Here is a 13,293-nt window from a genome sequence, read left to right on the forward strand (position 1 = left end):
ACCAGTGTTAGAACAGATTGTGGCCAATTAACTCCTAAAACTGCTGTCAATCGCAACAGTGACATCCAAGTGGTTAAAAGGGGGTTAAAAGATCCTCTTTGACAGCATCAACCTCCCCCAGATTGTAATTGCGGATGACACTGGTTGCCATGGCACCCCAAAGTCATCTGATGACCCCAGGATATGGTGGCCTGTTAGATACTGCTATAGGCCTCTTTCACACGTTCGACGTTTTTCATGGACGTGTTAGAGGTGTGTTTAGCCCTCCGTGAGCCGTGTTTATGGCCTACGTGTGTTCTCCGTGTGTTATCCGTGAAAACACACGGAGAACGGGAACTTTATGCTCACCTGTCCCTGGCATCGCTGTCCGTGGTGCTGATCTTCGGTCTCCGGTCCTGTCGACTCTCCGATGCTGCAGCTTCCGGCCGCAGTAAAGTGAATAGTCAATGAGCATAATGAGCGGTGGTCAGAAGCAAGTGACAGCAGCGGCAGAGACAGGAGGGCTGGAGAAGGACCCGTAGAAGCACACAAGGTGCGAAACGGCCGTCGTCATTGGGGGGCCTGCACCCGTCTCTCTCTTCCCCGCTATTTTATCTGCACGCTAGATGGAATAAAAGCACTTTCTGGATCTTGGATGATGTATGCCATGGTTTTCTACTTTATGGACTTCTGTTCTGGATATCTCCTCTCCTCGTCCACGTGCACCCATTACCATTTCTTCTAAAAGGAGGACTGAGGCTGTTCTAAGGTCTTCGGTGTAAGGTATTGCACGGTTTAGTGCGGAACCATTTCTGTTTATTACATTCACATTTATTACATTCACATATAACCTTCAATGACCTCACTGCTTCACCACCGTGCGGAGCTGCAGCCCAACCTACACCCCACCTACTGTCTCCTCCCCAAAATCCTTTAGAATGTAAGCCCGCAAGGGCAGGGCCCTCTTCCCTCTTTACTAGTCTGTCTACTGTAACTTGTATATGTATTCTGTATGTAACCCCTTCTCATGTACAGCACCATGGAATCAATGGTGCTCTATAAATAAATAAATAATAATAATAAAAAAAAAAAAAATTGTCCTGTGCTTCCGCTCAGTGTTTAAGTTGAGGTTTCCGTTTAAACTCCAAAAACCTTGCTTCATACAAAACCCATGATGGAATCACTAACTATAATGAGGCAGATGGAGATACTTTGGACTCCATCTGGTCTCTGTTCTGCCAATGTTCCATCATTTTAGGCGTCTTTTTAGCGCATAAATGTAGACCACAGCTCTGTTCATGCGTAAAAAGATGGACAACAGCAAAACATTCACCAAATGGAATCCAAAGTGTGTCAGTAGCGGGAAGGATTCCATCGAGGGTTTAGTCTGAATAACAATTTTGTGGGATTTTCGGAGAAAGTCCTGTTACGTCACCATTGGAGTCCGCTCCAGCGACTTCTACTCCGATCGCCAGGTGATGCCATGTTCCTGCCGTGGATGGTGCTGGTGATGGGAGAGGAGTCGATGCCAGCGGCACTGGTGGGCGCAGGCTCCGATCATCCACTGGGCTGGGTTATCTTGGGATCTGCAGTTCCACTGGCTGACTATAGGTGGCATGTGTCTTCCAGCTGAAGTTACCCTCATTCAGCTATAGGCAATGGGAAGACACCACACCCTTCTTAATTCCCCTCCTGTCTGCTGACCTCTGCCAGAGATAGTTCTGATATTCTGGTTCCTGTTTTGTTTTGTGATTCTGGTGTTGTGACTTTTGCTTGTGTTCTGACTACCCTCCTGCCTGCTGTTTATGTACCGCACTGCCCGATCCGGATTTGACCTCTGCTTAGTTTGCTGATTACGTCCTTGCCTGCAGATTCTGTCCCTGTTCCGCAATTCCTGTTTTGACCCTGCCTGACGACTACTCTCTCAGACTGCAGCCTTCCACAGGTAGTGATCTCCAGGGCCCTGTGTAATTCCAAATCCCTGTATAGGTGTTAAAGGGTTTCAGGGTTCTGGGGGTCCTGCTTGGTGAGTGGCTTCCCTCGATCCTGTCCATTACAGCCCGTCTGAGTCTGTGGATCCAGGCAGGCGTCACAAGTCCTCAGTGTAGAAGACAAAAATGTGATCCCAGCTTTTTACTGAAAGCAATGAAAAATGTCATGTACCCCATCTCTTTTGCAAAGAGATGCATATTTGGTGCTGATATTTATACACCATATTTTTGCACCCAGCAGCAGCAGCCGAAAATGCCAGTTCCGGAGCTGCTCCGTCTTCTGATAGTGGCTACGGCGGGGCTACTGGACGGCCGCCTCCTATTGATTAGAATGGGAGGCAGATGTGCAGTACCTGGCCACGGCCCGTATCAAAAGCTGCAGAACTGAGCATTTCTGGCTGCTGGGTCCGAAAACAGCTGATCGGCGGGAGTGATGGGTGTCGGACCCCAGCCGATTAGACATTGATGACCTATCCTAAGGATAGGCCATCATGTGAAAGTAGTGGACAACTCTTTAAGGATTAGTGATAGCTGAGCACTAAAATGCGAGAATATTGTTTTATTCCTCGGGCTAGCAATTGAGAGACCGCAAATGGCTCTTACTGGGGTGCCTGCTCCCATCATGCAGTGAATCAAGCCTATGCGCTGTGGTCATTGTTTCATGGGTGACACATCTAAGCACCCGCGATACTCAGCCGAGCTCCGCGAGTACCCGAGCACCCCGATGCTTCGTCGAGTACTTAGCAGTGCCAAGCACGCTCGCTCAACACCATTAAGGATATAAAAATTAAAAATTAAAAGTTTGATTATTTCTAAATTTTTGCCCAAATGCTGATATTTTTAGCAATAAACTCAAAAAAACATAGACCTAAGTTTACCACTAACATAAAATACAATGTGTTATGAAAACAACAATCTCAAAACCACTGGGATACGTTGAAACGTTCCAGAGTTGTTACCACAAAGTGACTCTGGTCAGATTTAAAAAATTTAGCTTGGTCATTAAGATCAAAATTGCCTCGGTCACTAAGTGGTTAAAGGGAATCTGTCACCAGGTTTTTGCTCCCCGATCTGAGAGCAGCATAATTTAGAGACAGAGACCCTAATTCCAGTGATGTGTCACTTACTGAGCTGTCTGCTGTCACTTAGATAAAACAATGTTTTCTCTGCTGCAGATCTAGCAGTTATATAGAGCTCATGAATATGCGGGACTACCTGCAGCATGCCAAGTAGTCCTGTAATGATAATGTACTGTTGATTCATCAATGATTTTATCAAAACTACACTAAGAGCCCAGTAAGCGGCACATCGCAGGAATCAGGGTCTCTGTCTCTACAATATGCTGCTCTTTGATTACACATCAAATAACTGGGAACAGATTCACTTTAATCTTAACCCTTTCATAGTAAAACCACTAAGAAACCATAACAACAAAAAGAGGACCAACCACCAGGATTTTCCTATATAAACTAAATCCAGTGCTATACCGGCGCTATCATGCGGATTCTATACATACTTTTAGTTGTGAGATCGGATGTATAGTTTCTGAAATACAGGCAAGTAAAGTTTGTGACATTCACTGTTATTTGATTGATAGATGCTACAGAATATCTAATAGGTGGGTTGGGTTTTGCTGATTATTCCCGCTCCTGTCTGCTGCCTGTCCTTCCTCCTCCGTCCTTCCTCCCTCCTTCCTCCCCCTGTAATAACAGAGACAGGGCGAGGAAGGACAGGCAACAGACAGGGGCGGGATTAACTAGTTAAACTTACAAACCTATTAGATATTCTGTAGCACCTATCAATCAAATAACAGTGCATTTAACAAACTTTACTTGCCTATATTTCAGGCCTCTTTCACACGTATGTGCCTCCGGTACGTGTCTGGTGCGTACACACGTAGACCTATGTTTTCAAATGGAGTTGGACACACGTATGCATTTACGCACGGACCGTGTGTCCGTTCCGTACATACGTGTGTTTCTCACGGCAACATGTCTGTCTTTCTCCGGCATCACGGGTGTCACATGGAATGCAAACGGACCACATGGAGATGTTCCGTGTGACACGCGCCGGAGAAAACACATGTGTTTGAGAAAAAAAAAACTACTCCCCTTCTCCAGCCCTCCTGTCTCTGCCGCTGCTGTCACTTGCTGCTGACTGCCGCTCATTATGCTAATTGAATATCCACTTCACTGCAGCCAGAAGCAGCAGCAGCGGGGAGGCGGCAGGACCGGAGACCGAAGATCAGCACCACGGACGGCGACGCCAGGGACAGGTGAGCAGAAAGTTCCCGTTCTCCGTGTGTTATCACGGCTAACACACGGAGAACACACATAGGCCATAAACAGGTTTTAACGGAGGGCAAAACGTACCTCTGACACGTTCGTGAAAAATGTGCGTGGTTTTTCACGAACGTGTGAAAGAGGTCTCAGAAAGTATACATCCGATCTCACAACTACAGGTATGTATAGAATCAGCATGATAGCACCAGTATAGCACTGGCTTTAGTTTATATAAGAAAATCCGGGTGGTTGGTCCTCTTAAACCCCTTCACAACCCATGACGAATATATCCGTCATGGATCATGTGAGGTTAATCCCCGCCCCCTGCCGTGGACAGGTCGCGGCGATCCGCGCACATATCAGCTGTTTTTAACAGCTGTCATGTGCGCCTGCAAGTTACAAGTGGAATCGATTCCACCTGCAACTTTTAACCCCTTACATTTCTCTGCCAAAGTCTGGCAGCGAGATGTATAGGCGCGGCCATTACTTTCACTTACCGCCGCACCCACCGGAAGTCACGTGCGTGATCACGTGACTTTCGGTAGTTGCCATGGTACCACAGGGTAATGTGATGACTCCTGTAGCTGGCATGAATTACTTTCGGTTTCACTTGGCCCGGAGCTGAGTGAAGCAGAAAGTGAGCGTGTCTGCTGTTTACAGCTGTGTAGCTGTGATCAGCAGATAGGGCAGAGCGATCGGATTGTTGATCCATATAGCCCCCTAGGGGGACTAGTAAAATAAAAAAAAAGTTTAAAAAAAAAAACAACCTAAAAGTTCAAATCACCCCCCTTTCACCCCAATAATAATTAAAGGGTTAAAAAAATAAAAAATATTCACATATTTGGTATCGCCGCGTTCAGAAATACCCAATCTATCAAAATATAAAATCAATTAATCTGGATTAGTAAATGGCGTAGTGGCAAAAAAATTCCAAACGCCAAAATTACATTTTTTGGTCGCCGCAAGTTTTGCGCAAAATGCAATAACAGGCGATCAAAACGTAGCATCGGCACAAAAATGGTACCATTAAAAATGTCAGCTCGAGATGCAAAAAATAAGCCATCACTGAGCCATAGATACTGAAAAATGAAAATGCTACGGGTTCGGAAAATGGCGCACAACGTACACCACTTTTATTGGACATGCTTGTGAAATTTTTTTAACCCGTTAGATACAAGTAAACCTATACATGTTTGGTGTCTACAAACTCGCACCGACCTGAGGCATCACACCGACACATCAGTGTGACCATATAGTAAACATGGTGAATAAAATATCCCAAAAACTATTGCGCGATCACACTTTTTTTTTGCAGTTTTTCCACACTTGGAATTTTTTTGCTGTTTTCCAGTACACTATATGGTAAAACTTATGGTTTCATTTAAAAGTACAGCTCGTCCCGCAAAAAACAAGCCCTCACATGGCAAGATTGATGGAAAAATAAAAAAAACTTACGGCTCTCGGAAGAAGGGGAGCAAAAAAGAAAACCGGAAAGCGCCCGGGGGCTGAAGGGGTTAAGAGCTTTAAGATTTTGCTAATCGTTAAGACATTAAGATAAGAAAAATCCTGGAAAGGGTTCCATTGAGAATCAGACCCAACACAACATCACGTGTCACGCTATTAACCTGTTCATTGATGGTATCCGTGCGTCATGCATACTTTATGATGCACGCAGCTTCTATAGTCTATGCTTCATCACGTTTTTCTACATGCAAAGTATATCGGGATGTATTTTCACAGAACATTGAGTCTGCGCTAATGGAACACAAAATTCGATCAAAATGCAATCACCTGGAGAAATTGGAACAATTACAAGCACGATTCAGCCAGAAGCCCAGGACAGGTCTATAGGTGGCTCAACTTTTTGTGAATTTCTTGTTCCTTAATGCACAATTGTGGAGAGAGACGTTTTTATGTCTATTTGAGGACAAACAACCCTTTTCTGTACGAAAAACCCTGCGAGGAGCCGAACACGGGAACTTCATCAGTACACGGCTCTTGGCACTAGAGGATTAGCTTGTGAAGAGATTACATTACAGGTCCATTTCTATTTCTTTCTATGGCTTGTAATACTTTCTCTCCTTATTCAGAGAAAACAACCATACACATCATGGTAATGTAACTGCAGTCAGCTCCCGGGGGAAATACCAGCCATCAACGGAGAACTGATGGCCCATTAATATAGAGAGGATATTAAACCTAAACTCTCATTTTCACTTGCTGTGAAGTTTAATGCAACCTGTACCATTCCTACTGCTATGTAAAGGCCCCATACACGAGGCCTACATCGGCTGAAGCGGCAGAGGACGGGTTAGGCCAACAATCTAATGTGTATAGTGGCCCCAACTACTATTGGGGGGGGGTGAAAGATCTGGTGTGTCCGATTTAGGACCACCAATCATTTTGTTCTCCATGATATACAGTACAGACCAAACGTTTGGACACATCTTCTCATCTCTAGAACAACTGTTAAGAGGAGACTTTGTGCAGCAGCCTTCATGGTAAAGTAGCTGCTAGGAAACCACTGCTAAGGACAGGCAACAAGCAGAAGAGACTTGTGTGGGCTAAAGAACACAAGGAATGGACATTAGACCAGTGGAAATCTGTGCGTCTGATGAGTCCAAATTTGAGATCTTTGGATCCAACCACCATGTCTTTGTAGAAAAGGTGAACAGATGGACTTTACATGCCTGGTTCCCACCGTGAAGCATGGAGGAGGAGGTGTGATGGTGTGGGGGTGCTTTACTGGTGATACTGTTGGGGATTTATTCAATATTGAAGGCATACAGAACCAGCATGGCTACCACAGCATCTTGCAGCGGCGTGCTATTCCATCCGGTTTGCGTTTAGTTGGACCATCATTTATTTTTCAACCCCAAACACACCTCCAGGCTGTGTAAGGGCTATTTGACTAAGAAGGAGAGTGATGGAGTGCTACGCCAGGTGACCTGGCCTCTACAGTCACCAGACCTGAACCCAATCGAGATGGTTTGGGGTGAGCTGGACCGCAAAGTGAAGGCAAAAGGGCCAACAAGTGTTAAGCATCTCTGGGAACTCCTTCAAGACTGTTGGAAGACCATTTCCAGTGACCACCTCTTGAAGCTCATCAAGAGAATGCCAAGAGTATGCAAAGCAGTAATCAAAGCAAAAGGTGGCTACTTTGAAGAACCTAGAATATAAGACATATTTTTAGTTGTTTCACAATTTTTTAAGTATTTTATTCCACATGTGTTAATTCATAGTTTTGATGCCTTCAATGTGAATCTACAATTTTCAGAGTCATGAAAATAAAGAAAACTCATTGAATGAGAACGTGTGTCCAAACTTTTGGTCTGTACTGTAATCCACCACCAGGGATGCCTGACATCAACAGAGAACGCAGGAGAGCTGGGCTGAGTGCGCATTACTGTGTAAGGGCTCATTCAGACTCAATGGTTATCTCATACGAGGAAATTGGCCAGCGTTTCATCAGTGTTTTTATCAAAGTTTCATCAGTTTTTCTGACTCAAGAAAAACGGACGTCTAAATGAACCCTAAGGGAGATGAATCACGTTCAGATGGCAGCCATCTAATGTGGATAGGAGGCTTAAAGGGGTACTCCCATCTCCATGATCCTATCCCAATATGTCGTAGGTGTAATAATAATATTAGCAAATATCTCCAGTTAGAAATGTAGTATAGTTTTCCTGATATAGCCACGTCTCTTACCTCATGTGCAGGGCATTGCAGCTTAGGTGTCCATGGTTACGTCCACTCGTATAGTGACAATTAGTGAGTCAGTTAGTTGCTCGTAGTCATAACCATAGATACCTAAACTGAAATGCCCTGCCTGTGAGGCTAGAGACATGGCTATATCAGGAGAACTTGTCACAGTTGACAGACAAAGCTGTGGTGCCCGGCTGCAGAAGGTCGCTGTGTTTTGCTGCATACACTGCTTGTTGATATTCCATTCTTTGTTTCTTGGTGTGAATGGAGTTCTATGTATCTTCCCTGTTAAGGTTAACTAATTTCCCTTTTTTGACTCTTAACAGTTTAGCTGCAAATCCTTATCCCCACTCCCTGTTTCTATATATACCTGCATCTCTCCTTGGTTTGTCGCCGGTGATAGAGTTTAATCCTATGCTGTCCAGAAGCAAGCAGTCGACTTGAAATCTCCTGTTGAAACATGTTGTTGTATGATGCTGTCATTCTCCCAAAGTCATCTTGCAGATAACGTGTTCATTTGCATTCCCCTGTGTGTTCTTTAGGTCTTAGTGGGGTTGACTAGTGCTCATCCCATCCGATCACTACCTAGGGCCTATTTCAGGGTCAGCCAGGGCCTAGGTACCCTGGTCGGCGTATAGGCACGGAACCTATCTAGGGACATCAGGGGAGCCAGAGGTAGATTTTAGTAAGGGTCACCATCTTCCCCCTTCCCTAGAGACAGGGTTTCCATGCCCCCCTTTTGCTGTTCGTCTGGTATTCTCCCTTACCAAGTGTGACAGAGCTATGCTACATGTCGAATTGGAGGTATTTGATAATATTATTACACCTACTACATAATGGTATACCAACTTGGAGATGGGAATACCCCTTTAAGGCTTTAAAGAAGTTGACTGTAGTGGTTTAATATAGGATTACTGAGTGATCGTGCTGAACATTACCTGACCTGATCACTACTTTATCCACCACCACTACCATAGAAGAGCCTCGACTGGAGAGCTAGTGCAAAATCTGGACCATGGTGCTGAGCTGCTCCTCGCCAAGAGAAACTGTTGAGATGGGACAGTCTTTATAAGGTCCATTTAGCTCAAAGATTTTGGAAACCTATTTTATGGAGGCTACGGTTAAGGGTACCTTCACACTTTAGCGACGCAGCAGCGATCCCACCAGCGATCTGACCTGGTCAGGATCGCTGCTGCATTGCTACATGGTCGCTGGTGAGCTGTCAAACAGGCAGATCTCACCAGCGACCAGTGACCAGCCCCCAGCCAGCAGCGACGTGCAAGCGGCGCTGCGCTTGCACGGAGCCGGCGTCTGGAAGCTGCAGACACTGGTAACTAAGGTAAACATCGGGTATGGTTACCCGATGTTTACCTTAGTTACCAGCTCACACCGCTTAGCTTAGCGTGTGCAGGGAGCAGGAGTCGGCACTGGCAGCGTGAGAGCTGCGGAGGCTGGTAACGAAGGTAAATATCGGGTAACCACCTTGGTTACCCGATGTTTACCTTGGTTACAGCTTACCGCAGGCTGTCAGATGCCGGCTCCTGCTCCCTGCACAGTCAGGATTGTTGCTCTCTCGCTGTCACACACAGCGATGTGTGCTTATCAGCGGGAGAGCAACAATAAAAAAACGAACCAGGGCTGTGTGTAACGAGCAGCGATCTCACAGCAGGGGCCAGATCACTGCTCAGTGTCACACACAGCGAGATCGCTAATGAGGTCACAAAAAACGTGACTCAGCAGCGATCTCAGTAGCGATCTCGCTGTGTGTGAAGTACCCCTAACCGCAATCTGCTATCAGTGTGCAAAGTGCCGGAGAACGTTTGATTTCTAATAAACACCATTAAGAAGAACTGGACCACAAGACAGACAAGTAAAGGGGGATTTACACGCAACGACATCGCTAACGAGATGTCGTTGGGGGTCACGGAATTTGTGACACACATCCGGCCTCGTTAGCGACGTCATTGCATGTGAAACGCACGAGCGACCGCTAACGAACAAAATTACTCACCTAATCGTTGATTGTTGACACGTCGTTCTAATCCCAAATGTCGTTGCTGGTGCAGGACGCAGGTTGTTGGTCGTTCCTGAGGCAGCACACATCGCTACGTGTGACACCCCGGGAATGACAAACAACACCGTACCTGCGTCCTCTGGCAACGAGGTGGGCGTCACTTTCCTGCGGCTGCTCTCCGCCCCTCCGCTTCTATTGGATGGCTGCCGTGTGACGTCGCTGTGACGCCGCACGATCCGCCCCCTTAGAAAGGAGGCGGTTCACCGGCCAAAGCGACGTCGCTAGGCAGGTAAGTATAGTGTGATGGGGCCTAGTGATGTTGTGCGCCATGGGCAGCGATTTGCTTGTGACGCACAAACAACGGGGGCGGGTGCTTTCACCAACGACATCGCTATGTCGCTGTGTGTAAAGAGGCCTTTAGGGCTAATTTCAATTGTGCCACATGGCACCTAGCTCTTCTGCCCGGCAGCAATGCAGAGGAGCAAAATCAGCTACATACGGACACAACCATGTCTGCAATTTGCCGGCGAATTTCCACTATTGACTGTGATACAAATTTCAATAATAATTATGCATCATAAATACTTTTTATTTCGCACCTTCTCTCCGGCTGTTTCTCAAGCATTTAACCTTGGGTATCTTTGTGAGGAGCTGGCAGTCATCGGCTGTGAAAAGAAGAGAAGAAACAAACAATTGGCACGTTGTAATTATGACTCGCCGAAAAAAAAATAAAAGAGAACTCCCCAGAGTGTTTCCATAGGAAGAATCTGCTTTCACTTATTATCGTATTAATCAGACTGACAGCCCTAATCCTCTCAGCTAAAGTGCACTCATGCTCATCTGCTCAGATAGAAACCTCTTCACATGGTGAACGCCTTCATCTCTCCTCATCAGGCCATTCACGCAGAAACCACACTCAATTACAGATACATCTAATGCACAACTTGTCTGCAAACAGATCTGGGCAGCAAGCAGCTACAAAGAGATGCCGTCCTGTAAGCGCGAAACATTAATAATGGGAACTTGTCATTAGATCCATGCTGCTCAAACTGCGGGCAGCATGAATCAGAGCCTGGCTGCACGATTGCAGACAGCCATGCTCTTCACTGAAATGATAACGTTGTTCAGATTTGAACAGTTGGTACTGGGCACACTACTACAAGGATGTGCACAAAGGTACTGGGCACACTACTACAAGGATGGGCACAAAGGTACTGGGCACACTACTACAAGGATGGGCACAAAGGTACTGGGCACACTACTACAAGGATGGGCACAAAGGTACTGGGCACACTACTACAAGGATGGGCACAAAGGTACTGGGCACACTACTACAAGGATGGGCACAAAGGTACTGGGCACACTACTACAAGGATGGGCACAAAGGTACTGGGCACACTACTACAAGGATGGGCACAAACGTACTGGGTGCAATATTACAAGGAGGGCACAAAAGTACTGGTCACACTACTACAAGGATGGGCACAAAGGTACTGGGCATAATACTACAAGGATGGGCACAATATTAAAAGGATGGGCACAAAACTACTAGGCACAATACTACAAGGATGGACACAAAAGTACTGGGCACACTGCTACAAGGATGGGCACAAAGGTACTGGGCATAATACTACAAGGATGGGCACAATATTAAAAGGATGGGCACAAAACTACTAGGCACAATACTACAAGGATGGACACAAAAGTACTGGGCACACTGCTACAAGGATGGGCACAAAGGTACTGGGCACACTACTACAAGGATGGGCACAAAGGTACTGGGCACACTACTACAAGGATGGGCACAAAGGTACTGGGCACATTACTACAAGGATGGGCACAAAGGTACTGGGCACACTACTACAAGGATGGGCACAAAGGTACTGGGCACACTACTACAAGGATGGGCACAAAGGTACTGGGCACACTACTACAAGGATGGGCACAAAGGTACTAGGCACAAAATTATAAGAATGGGCACAAAGGTACTTGGCACACTACTACAAGGATGGGCACAAAGGTACTAGGCACAAAATTATAAGAATGGGCACAAAATACTGGGCACACTACTACAAGGAGGGCACAAAAGTACTGGGCACACTACTACAAGGAGGGCACAAACGTACTGGGTGCAATATTACAAGGATGGGCACAAAAGTACTGGGAACAATATTACAAGGAGGGCACAAAAGTACTGGGCACACTACTACAAGGATGGGCACCAAGGTACTGGGCACAATACTAGAAGGATGGGCACAAAACTGCTGGGCACACTACTACAATGATGGACACAATACTACAAGGATGGGCACAAAAGTACTGGTCACACTACTACAAGGAAGGGCACAAAGGTACTGGTCACACTACTACAAGGATGGGCACAAAGGTACTGGGCATAATACTACAAGGATGGGCACAATATTAAAAGGATGGGCACAAAACTACTAGGCACAATACTACAAGGATGAGCACAAAAGTACTGGGCCTACTACAAGGATGGGCACAAAAGTACTGGCACAATACCACAAGGATGAGCCCAATACTACTGGGCACATTACCACAAGGATGGGCACAATACTACAGGGCACACAGATGGGCACAATACTACTGGGCACAATACCACAAGGATGGGCACAATACTACAGTACACAAGGATGGCCACAATACTAAAGGGCACAATACCACAAGAATGAGCACAATACTACAGGGCACAAGGATGGGCACAATACTACTGGGCACAATATCACAAGGATGGGCACAATATTACAGGGCACACTGATGGGCACAATACCACTGGGCACAATATTACAAGGATGAGCACAATACTACTGGGCACAATAAAACAGGGCACGAGGATTGGCACAATACTACTGGGCTAAATACTACAGGTCGCAAGGATTGGCACAATACTACAGGGCACACGGATGGACACAATACCACAAGGATGGGCACAATACTGCTGGGCACAATACCACATGGATGAGCACCTTACTACAGGGCACACGGATGGGGGACATTACTACAGCATGGGGAGATTACTACAAGATGTTGGTCGAGATTACTATCTGATGCTGCTTATTGTAAAACAATATTACAAGGTGATAAAATGTAAAAAAAAAATTCAAAATAAAGCATGAAAATTATTTTTTTGCCAATTAAAAATGCTTTTTTTTATATATATATACAGTATATATAAACTTAACTAAACAAAACAAATGCAGGTTTGTTATAATAAAGAAGCAAAGAATTTTCAAAAAAGTAATCCAGAAGGTGTACAGAAAAAAAACATGGAATCAGTAAAAATGTCACATTGTCCTGCAAA

General features: G+C 45.7%; 1 protein-coding gene across 1 annotated transcript in view; it reads right to left on the bottom strand.

Annotated features, from left to right (window-relative positions):
• The window catches only part of GALNT16 (polypeptide N-acetylgalactosaminyltransferase 16), a 200,322-nt gene that overhangs the window by 59,628 nt on the left and 127,401 nt on the right, over nucleotides 1-13,293 (bottom strand). The window contains exon 5 of the mRNA XM_075330467.1: nucleotides 10,571-10,636. Within this exon, the coding sequence (XP_075186582.1) occupies nucleotides 10,571-10,636 (66 nt within the window). The remainder of the gene's footprint in view (nucleotides 1-10,570; nucleotides 10,637-13,293) is intronic.

The sequence above is a fragment of the Anomaloglossus baeobatrachus genome, chromosome 12 (genome assembly GCF_048569485.1).
Source record: "Anomaloglossus baeobatrachus isolate aAnoBae1 chromosome 12, aAnoBae1.hap1, whole genome shotgun sequence".
NCBI lineage: Eukaryota > Metazoa > Chordata > Amphibia > Anura > Aromobatidae > Anomaloglossus > Anomaloglossus baeobatrachus.